The sequence below is a fragment of the Mus pahari genome, chromosome 21 (genome assembly GCF_900095145.1).
Source record: "Mus pahari chromosome 21, PAHARI_EIJ_v1.1, whole genome shotgun sequence".
Lineage (NCBI taxonomy): Eukaryota > Metazoa > Chordata > Mammalia > Rodentia > Muridae > Mus > Mus pahari.
In genome coordinates this window covers 30,044,918-30,062,467 of record NC_034610.1, presented here as the reverse complement: position 1 = coordinate 30,062,467, position 17,550 = coordinate 30,044,918, and the positions used below count along the sequence as shown (strand labels likewise).

Below are 17,550 nucleotides of genomic sequence, written 5' to 3'. Positions count from 1 at the left end.
CACACACACACACACACACTGCCTTTAGTTTCTTGCGTATTGGGAGAAGTTAGCCATCATTATTGCTCTTAGAGTAAAAGCTTAACAGTACTGTTTGATCTTTCTACACCTTCCTCCACTCTTCCACGTCCGTTTCCCATATTCCCAACCTTCAGGTTACCAGTCTCTAGTTGCTGACTCCCTTTCTTTATCTCTTTCCATGAGCAAGGTGTGTTTTTGTGTACCTCCTTTTTTCTTACATGAAGTTAGAATACTGTAGATAATATTTTGCTTTTCTATTTAGGGGTGTATTTAAGAAATCATCTTAAATCAATTTATATAGGTTTCCTTGTTTATTTCTTACAGTTACATAGTATTTCTCTGCCTAGGCAAGGCATAGTTTATAAACCATTCTCGGTTCTGATTAATTTTCAATTAGAAATAATGTTGTGGTTTATAACAGTGAATAAAAATGCCTGCACAGCAATGAAGGTATATATCCAGGTAGTTCCCTAGATGTGGCTACTAGGTCAGAAGGTACGTATGCATGCATTAGATACGGAAATATTTCCTTCCCAACAGGCTGTAGCTCTCAGATTTAGCCCTATCTACTTTGTGGGAGCAGAAAATGTAGGCACGGAGCAATATCCAACCAGCTTTATAAATGCATGTCCACAGACTTCCAGAAGTCAGGATGTTTGAATTACTTTCTCCCCAGCCTATATTCTGTGAATAAATTCAATACTCCGCAAATGTGTAATTAAATATTTTCTTGAACTTGCAAACTTGAAGCAAAATTAGCTTGTATTCTTTAAATAGTTTACATTTTGGTGAGTTGATACCATGGAAAGCCACAGGCAGAGGGATATGCACACAGACAACTATAGCTTCTTTTGTGCAGTGTTGACACTGTATCCAGAGCTGTCATCTCTGTCAGTGTGATTCTGTTCTCAATCACCATCAGTGAGTTTTCCACAGAAAGTAGAATAGATATGATATTAGAAGCTTTTAGGCTATTCCACACCCCATTTACCTGTCTGGCAGTAGTACTGTATTTCATTCTGAGGAATAGTGAGTTATTAGTGTAAGAAGAAAGTTCTTCTTGTTAATAATGTCTGACTTAAAAACCTCAATGACACATTATAACAGGTATCATTTATAAAGAGAAGGCTTCTTTGCCAGTGTCTTATTTCATAGACCAACCGTATATCACTTTTAAAAATGTAGGAATCATGTATCGAATAGGTAAATATCGAATTGACTAAGCACAGAAAGTAATGCAATTCAGTTTCTGTCAAACTTTTAATGAAGAAAAGTATGCATGAACTTCTGAACTTTGTTAATGATGCATCCTTTGAGAACCTGGCTGAGAGTTACTGGGCAAGCAGTCTGAGATGCTGTGGATAGCCTTTTCCTGTCTTTGCTAGGGATTGTGGGAAGAGTAATGAGCAACACTCTGCATGCCGGGTAACTGACAGAGCAACTTGCTCTCCTTGGAAAATAAATTTTAATAGTTGGGAGGGCTTCCGAGTGGACAATCAGGAATGATTATGGGCAGACAACTACCCTCAAAGCTCTGTATTTTCACCCCAGGAAGCTCATGATCTCTATCCTGCATCTGCCTGGCTTCCCTCCATTTCTCCTTAAATCCCACTCCCTGACAACCGGGCTAACTGGTCTACCCTTTGTCCCCACTGACAACTGAATGCTGTTGTAGTTTGTTTCCATGCGCACATTATCTTCTCTTTTTCTTTTTCATGTCAGTCCATGTACAGAGGATCACCGGTTAGTACACATTTTAGAGATTTCAACTGCTGACTTTTATAGGTAAAGGAGAACCTAAACTTCTATGCTATTTGGTAAAAAGCATCAAAGTAAATTTATCTTTTAATGCTGCCTACCACAAGTTCTTTTTCTTAAGTCAACTTCTAAATATATGAAGAATAAGTGGTCCTTTTTGTTTGTTTGACTTTTTTGTTGGCAATTCCTTGCACGGTGCTCCATTGTTTTGTTTTCTAACTTTAAGTGAAATAAAAATTTGAGGTCTATCTTATATTTGTTTTCAGTTTATAAGTTTAACAAATGTCCCTGAAATTTTCCTGAACCCATGTGCCTGTCTGTCTCTATGGCTTGCCTTTTTTTCTGTGTGTGCCAGTACATAGGCATGACCAAATGCTATTGTTATCTAACAACATCTTAATTAGTGCACCATTAAATGAGTCACAATATTCTGGTAAATTATGAGCACAGCTTTTCTTTTTAAACAGATTAAATTAGTCAACATTAATGCTACTGATATTGCTGATGGCCGACCATCAATCGTTCTTGGGCTGATGTGGACCATTATCCTGTATTTCCAGGTATTGTATTACATTTGGTATTTTGCCTGATGCGACATCAAAGAGGGAAAGGGTGGCAGATGTTCAAAATTTTCTCTTTTCCACACTCTTTGGTTAAATCTTGATCCAGCAGACATTCATATTTTAAGAGAAAATTTTCTGTTTTCCCCACTCAAGTGTGTCATGTGTAAACCCTCTGCCCTTATAAAAGCAAAGGCAGCCAAAAGTAGTCATGCCATAGAGGGGATATGAGAAGCATATAAAGATGTTGGGAAAGTGTTTTATACTTACCTGGGCAGGGAGCATTCTGAGTCCTATTAGACATGGTTGGGAGAAATTAACCTGCCTTTGCCTTTAGACTAAGTAATCACTAGATTTTACATTATTTATTACACCAGTCTCTTTTTCATTGGTATAATAAAACAACCAAGGCTCTGTTTATAAAGAACAGAATAGCATGTGGCAGATTTGGAAAGGGCACTTTGCTTCATCACACGATGGTCAGTGACATCATGGCAGGCGCATGAACGGGAAAGAAAAGTGACATGATGAGAGAAGCCATAGAGACAAGAGAGGCAAAGGCTTGCACTCCTGAGAACTAACCCTAAGACTCACCAGCTCCTTCCCAATGTGCTCCCCCAGTGGTTCCTTCAAGGATCTACCTTTGAATACATCATTACCCGTCAATATTGCCACACAAGAGACACATCTCCTAACCTTAAGGAAACAGCTCAAACTATACCATCAATGTATCCACTCAGCTAGTTAATATATATAGAAATAAGCATTGAACAAATATAGGAAAATAAGTATCTTACACAGAGATGTGTGTAAGATACACCCAGCAAGGCAATGGGAGGGATAAGAAAGACGAGAAGGGTTGGAGAGATGGCTGCTCCTCTAGAAGACCAGGGTTCAGTTCCCAGCTCCCACATGGCTGTTCATAACCTTCTATAGCTCCAATTTCAAGAGATCTGATGGCCTCCTCTGGCCTCCACAGACACACATGGTGCATATACATACATGGAGACAAAACACTCATACACCCAAAATAAAGTAAATAAGTCTTTAAAAAGTGTTTTTTTTAAAGCTAAGGTATCAATGATAGCCTATGAGAACTAATATTTTTTTCAGGGGTATATAGGAGGTTAAGCTTAATCATTCTCCATTAGCATGTAAGCTCCGAGAAAAGATGAGCAAGGATCACTTAAACTGTTTTCTGCTTGCTCTCAAACACAGATAGAAGAGCTGACCAGCAACCTACCACAGCTGCAGTCTCTGTCCAGCAGCGCTTCCTCCGTGGACAGCATGGTCAGCACTGAGACTGCCAGCCCACCCAGCAAGCGAAAGGTGGCCACCAAGATCCAGGGAAATGCCAAGAAAACTCTGTTAAAGTGGGTCCAGCACGCAGCAGGCAAGTAAGTGTCAATGGTTTGCTTAACCTGAAATCCAGGAATAGTCTCTATGCCAATTTAATGTTCTCACCGCTTCCCATGGTTGTGAAATTGGAAGAGACATTTGTATGAGCATCCTTGCTTCAAGCATTGCTTCACTCTCCTCTAATTAAAATAGAAACACACACGTAAATGCCCAGATGGCTCAACCAGTAAAATCACTTGCTTGGAAGCCTGGTGATATGAGTTAGCTCCCAGGAGAATAGAAAGGAAAGAAATGCTCCAAATTGTCTTTGGACCTCCACATGCATACCAGGGTGCACTCCTAGGGTAGTAAAAACAGAATACAAGCATAAAATCACACTCATACTCCGGGAAAACACTTTAATAAAATTCATTCTTCACTCATGTGATTAAACCTGATTCATAAAATGGATTTATCATCCACCTTTGATACAATGCATGAAGGCTAATTCTAATTAGGCCATTGTTCTGAATTTCTACTCTCATTTAAAATATTTCAAAAAGTTTTTATGTGCTTACCCCTTCAATAAATCATTTTGTTCTACTTAATGGCAATGTAAGCTTAGGGTTAGATCCTGGGGGGAAAACTTAGCATTTCCTGAAACTTCCTAGAAACCTCCCCCCCCCCCGCCTCCACCCCTGCCCCCGCCCCCATTTTGCTACTTTGGTGTTTATTTGGAACACTGAATTTTCTATCGACCCTAGCATTGTTTTATGCAGCCTACATTTACATAGGTCTACATTTTATTAGTATGGATATAAATAAAGTAATCTTCTTTTAGTAGATTTCATGGGGTTTGATGGTCATGACTGTTTTGTAGTCTGCTGGTATTGTGGATAAGTTTTTTCACATAACAGTGATATTTTCATTTCTTCTTCCTCAATGACACAGAAAACGAATTTGTTTTCTCCCAGGTTTGCTTATGTAAAGGCCAATCTGAATCTAATTATCTACTTCTGGAACATAGTTATAAACAAGGCCTTATTTTGAAATATTGAGGCACCAAATATAGGGAGCTCATTTTTTTAAAAATGTTCAAAGAGCAAAATTCAGCAGGAAGAAACTGAGCAGAGAGGATGTAATTAATATTAGCAATGTGTGTGGGTTTGATTAGCTTTTAAAATGTGTTGGTGACTTTCTAATTTGGGAGGCTGTGACTCAAGATGTCATAGAAATGTTTCCAAAAGCAAAGTTTTGCTTCACTTTATAGTCTATAGTAGAAGTTAAATTTGGAAGTCATCATGCATGGCTTATGTACTACTTTATTGGAACAGTATTGGGCACCCCTCGTCTACTTCAGTCTTCCTGAACAGGGAGCAGGCACATCCTAGGTTGGCTAGTGGTCTCCTGCTTGCATCATGATCTGCTTGTATGACGGAGGCTGGCATGAATATGGGTATTGTGGCACATCACGGTTATGCCTACAACTTGCCTACTGGTATCAGTGAAAATTTTCTTTTTCTTGTCTTGTCTTGTCTTTATATATATATATATATATATATATATATATATACACATATATGTATGCATCAGGGTTCACTTACTCTAAGATAGTAAATATTTAAGGAAACAATATATGTTTCATTTGAATAATGTAAGTCTAAGAAAAGTCAGAAAAAGTTAATTATATGGTGACTATTCATTAGCTTACTTACATATTCTGTTATTACAAATGTATTCTGTTAAAGACTAATTTGTAGTCACTTAATGAGACAAACACTCCACATGTAGAAATATGAGCAAAGGCAGAGTGTAAGGAGCAAGATGGAGAGGTAATATTCAAATCAACAGAAAACAGGAATGGAGTATAGGGGTAACAGATGTCTGCTGGAAAAAAATCACATATATATGGGAAGGTAGAAACTAATTAGTTAAGAGACTATTCAAATCTGCTTTATGTTTACAAAAGCCTTAGCAGATAATTCTACCATATTTATTTTATAGTAAGCAGTTGTTCAAGGTGCTACTTTTAGCACTTACATTTTTTAAAAGATTTATTTATTTATTATGAGTACACTGTTGCTATCTTCAGACACACCAGAAGAGGGCATCGGACCCCACTATAAATGGTTGTGAGCTATCATGTAGTTGCTGGGAATTGACCTTAGGACTTCTGGAAGAGCAGTCAGTGCTCTTAACCTCTAAGTCATCTCTCCAGCCCCTAGCACTCACATTTTTACAGTGTATACTGATGCAGTATGTTTGAGAACCAAGTTTGTACTTTTCAGATTATAATTGGAGGGCAGTTGACAATTTTATCAAGTCACCCATGAGTGTTTCAGAGTATATATTTCATGGCAACCCTGAGAACCTGCTAAAAACTAAACCATGTTTCTGTTTCATTTATAAACATCTATAAAGTTAACAAGGCAATTGTTTTTAAAATTCAAATTTATTAATTGATTTTGTGTGTGTGTGTGTGTGTGTGTGTGTGTGTGTGTGTGTGTCATAGAGGAGTTGGTTATATCATGTGGAAACCTGAGAACAACCCTTGGGCTGTGGTTCTCTCCCTTGTGGGATCAAACTGAGCTTGGTGGCCTGACTTTCAGAGCAAGTGCTTTTACCAGCTTAGCTGTTTCACTGGCCCGTTGAGACCAATTTTTCAGAAAAGAGACCATGGAAGATTGTATTTGCCAAGTGTGACCTAAGTGCTGGTGTCTGTAGCTTTTATCCTGAGCCACAAGGTTCTGCCCACGCTCATTATCATCTCTGACATTCTCTTTCTGAACTCCCATTATACTTGGTAAGTTAAACACAGGAGGAGGGTCTCGCTGCAAGAGTGTGCTGCTTCTATTTTCAATAAGAAAATGTTATCACCAGCTTGAACAACTGCATCAATTAGAACTGATTTTGCATCGATCAAATTTACCACCAAAAAAATAAAAAAATGAAAAAAAAAAGATTCACCACTAGGACATTTCCCTCAAGAAAATTAAAGAGAGAAAAGAGAGAGAGAGAGAGAGAGAGAGAGAGAGAGAGAGAGAGAGAGAGTAAATCATTTAATTAGTAAAGTAAGTGCTATATAATGTAGTCAACATAAGTGCATTGCATTGATGTGCATATGGAACTGCACCAATGTGTATATGTTCTGTGTTGATTTGCATATGTGCTGCATTGATTCGCATATGTGACTGTATTGATTTGTCTGTGTATTCTATAATGTACTTGACATGACTTAAATACATCATCTATTAAAACCTGTGCTCACAAGGCAAAGTGAGACTCATTCTATTTTACATCTTAATATTTTCCCTTTTAGAAATTTTTCCACACATTTTAATTCTAGTTGCATTACAAAAGCCAGCATAAAATGTGTTTTAAGTGTCTATAACAATAATGGAAATATATTGCTTAGAAAATACCTCATGGTAATATTCCCCTCCAGTTCAGTCTTTCAGAAGTATAAAACAAGGGAATTGGCAAGTCCAAACGGAACTATTTAGTAAGAATCTCCCAAGAAAAATTAAGAAAAGAAGAAAGGAAAAGATGGAAGGAAAAGACAGAAAAATATATCATTAAAATTTGTTCATCTTAATAATTATAAAAAATTTGATTGCTTTACCTTGTCTTTGATTGACATGGTACATCTCTGGTTAAAATGACTGGGTTTGTTCAACACCATAAAGTGCTGTGCTAGTGTTACCAGTTCGGGTGGTGATGTTGTTCTTCTCTGTTTATCACAATAAGGCAGATGGGAATAGAAGTAAAAGACTTCGGGAAGAGTTGGAGAACTGGGTTGGCCTTTCATTCAGTCATCCACGCTATCCGGCCTGAGCTGGTGGACCTGGAGAAGGTGAAGACAAGATCTAACAGAGAAAACCTGGAGGATGCCTTCACGATCGCTGAAACACAACTGGGTATCCCCAGACTGCTTGATCCTGAAGGTACACCGAACAATTGAACAATCTTCAACTGACATATGTAGGCTGTAGCATATTTGCATGTACCCGATCCACATATTTCATGACTTTTGAGATCCCATTAAGAAACAGGGCCCCGAAGAGTATACAAAGGAATGATAAGTTTCCAAGGTCTATTTGTCACCCTATTGGGGAATAGGCTATGATGCCAATACTCCAAACACCTCTTTGCCATTGGCATATCAACCTTGTGAACAGAACTTAAAATATCCTGTTGATGGCTCTAAGTTCATATTTCTCAACTACCCAAAGATCAGGTAGCTCTGAGACCTCATCAAAGGTTTTTGGAGCAGTAGAATGTGGTTAATGCAAAAGCATAGTTGATCAAAGTGACAAGGGTCAATGTCAGTAAAGCCTGCCCCCTTCAACCCCCCCCATAAATCTGTATCCTTCCCACCTCCCCTGGGGTAAGGGAACATGCAGAGGAGATGGCAGAATGCTTGTAAGAGTTAGTCAGTCATTGGGGGAGAATAGGAGTGAACAGTGCCTTTTAGAACGACAGGACCACTGTACTCATGAACTCACAAGAGCTGTGCTTGGGTTGTCTGCACAAGATCAGATCAGTCAGCATTGTAGCATTGAGCTCATGAACATCTGTCATCCATAACTGAGGAGCTACAGCCAGTTGATGGCTTCTGGGAATGGGAGAGTCACTTTCCTCTAAGGGTGGAGTTTCTGGTAGATCAACCAGGCTCTTGTAGATAGCTCTACACCAGGAATATATGGGCAATGCAAATTGATCTGATAGGTTATTTTTTTTTTTAAGGGACATGAAGTTTGAGGGTAGAAGTGGATCTGGGAGGAGTTAGAGTTTGAATATGATTAAATTATATTGTATGAAATTCTCAAAATTTTTTTAAAATTCTGCTGAAAGGTTTTCATGGTAGATGTGTGAGGGAGGAGAGCTGTTAAAAGAATAACCTATAAATCACCAAAATCTCAAAAAAAAATAGAAGTTCAGAAAAGAAAGATCAGAATAGAAGGAATCAAAAAAGAAAGATTAAAAAAAAAAAGCACTTAGAACTACTAAGTGCCCACTGATCAGCAAAGTTCACCACGGGAATTCATATTTATCATTCCAGTTGTTTGGCACATGATTAGAAAGGCTAGCCATTCAAAAACATTTTAGAAATAGACTTGGTTCTTTCAATCTTCCAAAGACAATTGTGATGCATTCAACGAGTGTTAATAAACGAGTAAGTTGTTTATTATGGTGAATTAAAAACATCAAATTAGATTATCCAACTGCTATAGATCATTTTTTATTTGCTTGGCAATTATGGACTTTCTACTAATTAATGTATAAATGTAAACAGTAAATACAAATTTGTTACAAATGAGATTTCAGAATGAGCTCGTTTCTCTACAACATACAACATTTTATTGCATTTCCAAGAAAACATCACAGAAACCTGTATGGGCTCCCTCTGAGATAAGAGGCCCAGGAAAATCCCTAGTTGAATGAAGGATCTAGATTAAAACAGAATAATACCCATGATAGTAGTTTGCATACATTCACACACACACATATAATGGAATCTAAGGTATCGATAAATTACACAGAATCATAAAAATTTATTAAGTCATACATTAAATATAGATTTTCTTTCTCTTCACATTTCTTGAAGTAATTTTACTCCCTCTTCACATTGTATCTACATCAGGGATCTTGACATTGCAAAATTTACACTTAAGGCATCTAAGGGATTCGAGATCTTTTGTTCCCTTAGTGACTCATGGGAGTTGTGTCACTTTTAGGTCCCACATTAACGGTCTCTAGAAAAGATATCTCAAGTCTAAAGGGGTCTTTATGCGGGGGGGGGCCATGGGTGTGGGGGAAGAGGGGAGTAGGAGAGAGTGCCCAAGTCCCGCCAGAATTCCTGTGCTGTGCCCCGAGGGGGGGGGCAGACGCAGGAGGACTGCCAGTCACTTTCCAAGTGGCCCCTGGATGAGCATCTGGCTGTGTTAGGCCACTGACCCCACAGGGCAGATGGTGGACAAGGGGCAGCCCCAGGTACCAAGTTCTTAGTCTCTGACATCCCACGCTGAGAACAGAATAGGGGCCCCAGGCCATACTCAGCCCCAGAGATAAAAGAAGAGGGCAGAGGGAGAGGGGAGGCACTGGGTGGTTCCCATGCAGGTGAGAGTCCTTAGTCTGGTCTGTGGCTGCAGCATAGGAAGGCCTCCTGGGAAAGCCTATCCCATCACCCAAGCACCAAGGGCCTTCATGATCAGAGACAGTTTATGGTTTTAGAGCTTTATTGTAGGAAGACACGGGGAAAGAGAGCAGGTAGAAAGAGAGAGGGAGACCCAGCCATGCCATGAGGAGAGAATGGGAGAGAAGAAAGAGAGAGAAGAAAGGCTAGAGAGTAAGAAAGCTTAAAAAGAGTGAGGAGGGGCCAAGCAGCCCCTCTTATAGTGGGCTGCTATGTTGCTGTTGCTAAGTAACTGTGAGCAGGAGGCTAGCCAGAATGCCAGAAGCTTAGGACATTGGCTATGTGACTACTAGCCACATGCTTCTATTGTGGAGAATGTGGGGGCTGTAACTTTGACAGGAACCAGGGGTCCAGGAGACATGATCGAACACCTTCCGTCCCATGTAGGTGGAAGTTACCACCCACCGGGTCCCACCAGGGTTCGAGACCTCAGCTCCACTGGAGACCAGGCTGTCTGTGCACAGCCCATTGCCCCACATCTTTATAAATGAATGAGTCAGTTTTGTATTTGATTGTGGCATTTGAAGTTTGTTCCGTTGGCTTCAGGCTGCATACATTGCTTTGCAGTATGGTTAGCTACATTTGAATGGCTTATAAAGCTCCTCTTCCCTGTTCATAATTACTGAATGTGTAAACATTTTTGCCTGACTTATGCTGGTTTTGCATAAACATCAGGAGCTTCAACAACCATGATTGAAATGCTTTAAGGCTGTCTTTCAAGAGAGACCCTGTCTAAGTCACTGGAATTGGGAGCACTCTACAGTGAAGGAGCTCTCTGAGAAATCAGGTAGAGCACAGTGTAGCAGGACAGGTTCTCTGAGATGGGCAAGAACATCTATGACTCTGCAGGCCATCGTGAGTGTTACACATGTGGGCATTTTGATCCCACATGCTCACTCGGGTTTCCAGTTTGACATGTTATTGCATGTTTATTAACTGACAGGTGCCTAAGTCATCATGCAGCATCTTTGATGAATGATTAATTTGTCTTGAAATGACCTACAAGGAGCATGTGCTACTTCCCCAAAAGCTCGCTCTCAAAAATATCGCTTACAGGTGTGATTAAATTTCCACTCAGGATCATGTAGACTAAACTGCTCTTACTAGTAATTTTGTTTTCTGCCTGGTAGTTAAAGGTACAGTAACTACATTTCAAAATGTGTATTAACAAACTTATATTTGAGTTTTATTTATTTATTTATTTATTTTACAGATGTGGATGTGGACAAGCCAGATGAGAAGTCTATCATGACTTATGTGGCCCAGTTCCTAACACAATACCCTGATATTCATGGTGCAGGCTGTGATGTGCAAGAGAATGATGTAGGTATTCGTTGTCTCTGATGAGAGCACACACTTATGCATGCATAAAGTTTTTAAGAAGCTAAGCAGACTGAACTGTAATGTGAGACCAAGGCTGTGAAGATAGTTGCAACTGAGTATGGAATAATGAGTATGGAATAAATAGTGTATATAGGATGGGGCTAGCAAAGATTTCTCCAGCACTTATGACAGGTGCATCAGAGAGAACATTGCCAGTAATAAACATTGTAATGAAATTGAAATTAAGGAGAGGCATCAGTTTAAGATTCGAATAGATCACTTCAGGTATACACGTACTCTGGAAGTTCCTTCTACTTAATCTGTTGCAATTTAATTTAGAACTTCAAAGTTTATGTATCATAGCAAACATAGAAGTAAGGCATAATTCACACACATTCTAATTGCTCATTGTGATTAGATTTTTCAGCTTTCAATAGTTTAAATGACATTTTCACTTCTTAGCATGCTCAGATAACCTATAGTCACTGTCATAAAATTTAAAATTGTGGACAAAAAGAAAATATATTTGACCTTCTAGATAGAATCTGTTCTAGGAAATGTAAACCAGAGGAATGTGTTGTTATTAATTCCAGAAATATTTATGTCATAGCAGTTTAGAAAAAAATCACAATACCCATACTTTAGTTGTTTAGAAAAATAACTTTATTTTTCCGTTAATATGAAAAAAAAAAAAACCTGTGCAGATCACTGTATGCATGGGCAATAATCTAATTGTATAAACTTAAACATTGTAAATTTCCAATTATCTATGACAAATAACAGGATGAATTTTTCTTATAAGATTTTTCTCAGGAGTGGAACTCCTATTCTCATTTGAATTTCAAATTGTCAGTGGTGTTTGAAGTCTTGTTCAAGCTTCCGGGAAGAAAGCCTGTTCCGTTGGCATTCATTTCAACATAGCAGATGCCTCACATCTGAGGATATAAACACTGATGGACACAATGTTCTAATGTTCTGATACTTGAAACTTCTATTGCATTCTTTTTAAGCTACAGCACAATGGATTTCCCACAAAGTTTCAATTTTATTTTAAGGCTTAAATGCTGCAGAGCAAATGATGAATGGGTTTCTGAGATGCCTTGGTCTCCATTTCCCAGATCTCAATCGCAGTTTGGGAGCTGTGGGAGACTATCAAGAGAATGCATATAAAGCAATTGTTTTTAAGGGAGTAAACAACAACTGTATATTTCATTAGATATAAATAAATAAACAATAAAATCTTATAAACAGGTCCAAGAAAGAGACAGTAAGCAAACAGAAGTTAAGTTTACTACAACAGGTATTGTGCTAAAGAGCGAGTCAGTGATTCAGGATAGGATGGAGAGAAGCTGCAGCTTGTTTCAGGATGCTCTTGGGCCAAGTTAATAGACTGGTTGGTAGAATTGTGCTTCCTAGAACTATAGATTAGGGAAACTTTTGTTCTTGTTGTTTCCAGCATCTAGGAAGAGACCCACTGCTAGAGCAGTTTATTGTGATTGTAAAGCAAATGTTCCTGAGAAGCACAGGAAAGACTCAAATGAAGGCTGTGCACTTTCTAAGGTAGCTCCACACTAGGGCATGATAGCGCAGGTCTCCAGGTTTTGATGGTAAACCTGGACTTGCAAGTCCCTGTGTAAGTGAGGAATTTTATTGAAAGTACTGGATTCCCATATAACACAGGTTTCCAGCTTGCTTTTGTCTGCTCCCCAAGTGCATTTATGAGTGGTCTATGTTTTCAGTTTTTCTAGTGGACATGTGTTGGGAACAAAAAAAGGGGGGCCTGGGGAAGAGGGGGGAGGGAAAAAGCTCACACCCTGACAGAGTTCCAACTATTTTCTGGTCAGTCAGGTGTGTGTGTGGGGGGGCTGCTAACTACCTTCCACTCATCCCTGGGTGGGCATTCCTCTATCCCACTCTTCATGGGGTGGCCAAGGGACAACCCTACCTGGGGATCCCCGGAGATACCTTGCTAAAGGCACCAGGGTTATGGGAGAGAGGGATGAGGGAAGAGGTTCTCAACACCTGCGAGAGTGCACGCAGCCTTGATGAGCAGAGACTCTCTATGGTTTAAGAGCTTTATTATAGAAAGGCAGGGAGAAAGAGAGAAGAGAGAGAGAGAGAGAGAGAGAGAGAGAGAGAGAGAGAGAGAGAGAGAGAGAGAGAGAGAGAGAGAGAGAGAGAGAAGAGGGAGACAAGTAAGAGCGTAAGAGAGCTAGGTGGGACTAAACAGCCCTTTTTATGGTCTTCACTGTTGCTAGGTAACTGGGGAGGAGTTCAGCCTGAAGGTCAGAAGCTTGGGCCATTGCCTGGATATCCAATTAGCTGGATATTTTAGTAATAAAATATGTTTTAGAGCTTGTATTTGTCAATGACAGTAAGGTGGTGTGAATTAATTTTGCAGATTTTTTTTCTTTTTCAAGACAGGGTTTCTCTGTATAGCCTTGGCTATCCTGGAACTCACTCTGTAGACCAGGCTGGCCTTGAACTCAGAAATCCACCTGCCGCTGCCTCCCAAGTGCTGGGATTAAAGGCGTGCGCCACCACCGCCCAGCTAATTTTGCAGATTTTTACTGGTATCTGTATTAGAGTAACACGTGCAGGCCCTTCAGAGCCTTTGGTACAAAGTTACTTGGGTCTTAGTAAATTTCTTAGTCTGCTTTTAAACAATGCCAGATCACTTTTGTACATTTGGTTTCTCTATCCCCTTTATGATGCTGATTAAATAAAATATGTTGTGGATGTATTTAAAATATGATTGTTTTGGTCCATCGGGTTGGCACAGTGGTAAAGAGGTCTGTTAAGCCTAATGATCTAAGCTCAAATCCCTGGACCCACAGAGTAGGAGAGACCTGACTCCTGCAAATTGCCCTCTGACCTCCACACATGCTGTGGAAGCATGCACTCCCCACCCAATCCTTACACACACACTAAGTAGGTACAATGTAAATATATGCATATTTATATACACACATGCTCACACATATCGAATAGTATGTAGCATTAATGTATTATATAAATATAATTCATTTATGTATAAATTTTCTGACTGGAAGTATTCATTTACCATGCCTTTCTTTGGCCAATACTACCAACAAGGAAACTTTTGCATGTAAGATATTCCTTGGGCAATTTATACGCAATCATAAATGAGTAAAATAGGCCAGTTGACTCAGTCAACTGCCTAATAAATTTCCAGTCATTTTTTTTCAACTCTGAATATCACTGACATCCCTCAGTCTTATCCGTGGTCCCGACAGAGAGATGCATAACCTGACTGTGTATTTACAGGGGGAATACAATCTATACAATTTTTTTCTTACATATTTCACTTACAGTATTTGAAGTTATTTTAAAGCAACTTTGCAAATTATATGCATTGCCACACATGAATATTTCAAGATAAATAAAACATCACTGACCAGTTAATTTCAGTGGTTTGGTGGAAGCTATACAAACATTATATGTGATTTTATGCTTTAAATTATTGTCTACCAATGGAACAGATGGCTGACCAATGATTTTCACCTTTTCTTACATAATTTTGCTCCTGATTTATGTTATGTGTCTATATATTTTCATATTGTTAGGAAATATTTCCAGTTTACTCATCTTTTGCAAATTATATACAATCTAAGGTAAGATTTGAGAAGTCTTAAATACTCTTTGCTCCTTAGCTTCTGCATCATTCCTTTGCGTGTATTTTTTTTTCATTCACACATTCCTTTTAACATCTCCATCATGTCAACTCCTTTTCTGTCTAACACAACAAATAATATTGTCTATGCCACTAAACATTAGTGTCAACCTCAGCCCACTGTTAATTACAGCATGGTATCAAATGCCGGACTCAATATCACTACTCCAGAGAGATGTTTAATGGTTATGTTGGATTTTTAGCAATATGATATAGACAAGTAGAAGTCAAATGAGATGACTATTTCAATATTTTAAACTATTACACAGAAAACCATTGAGAAAGGGAAAGATCCAGTGTGTCCTCCGTCTGCATTTCCTCATATGTCTTTGCACCAATATTGGGTCATGTGGCTCAGCTAAGTCCATATATGTAGTAAGTGCTTAGGAGTATTTGCAGAATAAATGCTTTAATTCTTGCTTCTATGCAAGTTGCTGAGTGCTTAGCCTACCTTTTAACCTTCCATATTTCTTTATATAACACCTAGGTCCTGGACTTCTACCAACACACATTAGAAAGCTTTAAGTAATTAATTTTGTGTCAAGTATTAAATTACCTTGAAAGCATGATCCACGCAACATAACTTTTTGCCTATGTGAACATGAATGACAGAAAAATATAAGTGTGTCTGTGTGTTTAAAAGATAGAGGGAGAGAAGGATGAAGGGAATTCTCACCGTTTAGCTGCTTCGAATGATGTGCTGGGCATGAAGTAGCACCCTCTATAGGCAAACAGACCTTCCTGTCCTTCAATTGCATACAAAAAATGACCATCGGAAGAAGAGCCAGTCAGGCAATAGTTTCTGAGGCTCCTGGTATTTTATTGAGCTCCATTTCCCTCTTACAAAGAGAGATGCTTGAATGTAAACATATCTGCATCTCTCTTTTCGGGTGATTTGCCTCTTCCCTACCGCCATCAGGGGGCTGCCAGAGAGCCTCTAATGCAGTCATTTCTGAGCACAGTCCTCAGATGATTCTTGAAGTAATTTCAGTCAGTAACCAGCAGCCGCTCTCAGGCCCAGTTTCCAGTGTGTGCCAAAAGCAGAGGTTGACAAGATAGCTGCCACAGGAGGCTGTCAGTAACATTCACAACTCACTGTGACAGAAGTCAGGGAAGATGACTGTGACCAAGGCCAGGGAAGATGAGTGGCCACACTGACCTCTCCTTCCCAGGAGACAGATGAGGGGCATTTCCCCTGTGAGGTCACAACTGCACAGTCATCACATTTGTGAGCATGAAAGCTACCCAATCAGAAAAGCTGACCTTTGGTTACACCTACCTGTTCCTTCAAAAGAACATCATGGACGGGAAGTGAGGTTTTGCAGTCTGGCCTCTGTTTCAGTCTTTTCATAATAAATACACTTACTGAGTGATCATTATTCCATACTCATGTGTCAAAAGATACTGAGTTCCAAGCACCATATTAGCTGCTGGAGATAGAAAACAATGTCAGACATTGAGCTGGATGGATAGAGAGGCTGAGGTTGCTACAGGCTTGTAGAGGAGAGTCCTCTGTGTGACTCTGCAGGTTGCTAACCTCAGGTCCACCTGAACATTTGTTTATGATAAAAATTCGTGGACCTTTTCCACATCTATTGAGCCAGAAAGAGTGTGTTGAGTATTGATCCAGTGGGTGTGTGCTCATCATTCTGTCCTGATCCCTCCAGATGAGTGTAAGACCTTTCACATGTTGAGATGAACCAGCATAGGCGACTCCTAGCTCAGACCTGTATGTCAGGAAAAACATGTCAGAGAAGATCTCAGAAAAGAGGGGAATAAGTGTTCAGGAAAAAAAAATGGCCTCGTCTACATGACCTGATGATGAACCAAGTCATGGATCACACAAATGTTGTGTGTCTATCCCTGTCTTTTGTGTGTAGCAATAGGTGACCTCAGGTTATTGCCCAAACCAAGAAAGGGTATATGATTGATCAGCCAAGCCAGGGAGATGTAGTTGAAAGCCATGTATAAGTGAAAAAAAAATCCTGTGAAGTCTGTTTCTATTTACCTTGGCATTCATATAAAAAAAAAAAAAAGAAATCCCAGGAAAAATTACAATTTTCACTTCAGGGGTACTGTGAAGTCCCTGCCTTTTATTTTTGGATATGAGTAGGTAAATGAACATTTGATTCTGCAGATGAATTGATAAGGCTATAGTAGGAACCATGCAGCAAGGAAAACAGTACTGAACAGTCTTGGTGTGGTTTCTATGTATCTAGTAAATACTTAAACTAGCAATATGCGTGATATGTCTAAGGTTACCATGACAACAGACAACCTTTAATAACCAAAATTTAACCCAGCCACAGCAGTCCCTTGGATTATCAACACCCATATTTTGGCGTTTTTAAAGAATTATTTATTTATTTTATGTACACTGTAGCTGTCTTCAGACACACCCAAGAGAGCACCGGATCCCATTACAGATGGTTGTGAGCCACCATGTGGTTGCTGGGAATTGAACTCAGGACCTCTGGAAGAGCAGTCAGTGTTCTTAAACACTGAGCCATCTCTCCAGTCCAACACTCAAGTTTTGGGAAGCAACCCTCAGGCTTCTACTCCAGATATCACTTCTTTTTTGTATAGTTTGGATGCAGGTTGTTCTGTTTTGAGCATGTTTTTTTTTTTTTTTTTTTTTTTTTTTTTTTTTTTTTTTTTTT

General features: G+C 39.2%; 1 protein-coding gene across 1 annotated transcript in view; it reads left to right on the top strand.

Annotated features, from left to right (window-relative positions):
* The window catches only part of Syne1 (spectrin repeat containing nuclear envelope protein 1), a 493,437-nt gene that overhangs the window by 117,704 nt on the left and 358,183 nt on the right, over positions 1 to 17,550 (top strand). The window contains exons 6-11 of the mRNA XM_029532807.1: positions 1,744 to 1,764; positions 2,247 to 2,339; positions 3,558 to 3,736; positions 7,425 to 7,621; positions 11,087 to 11,206; positions 12,497 to 12,547. Coding sequence (XP_029388667.1) covers positions 1,744 to 1,764; positions 2,247 to 2,339; positions 3,558 to 3,736; positions 7,425 to 7,621; positions 11,087 to 11,206; positions 12,497 to 12,547 — 661 coding nt within the window. The remainder of the gene's footprint in view (positions 1 to 1,743; positions 1,765 to 2,246; positions 2,340 to 3,557; positions 3,737 to 7,424; positions 7,622 to 11,086; positions 11,207 to 12,496; positions 12,548 to 17,550) is intronic.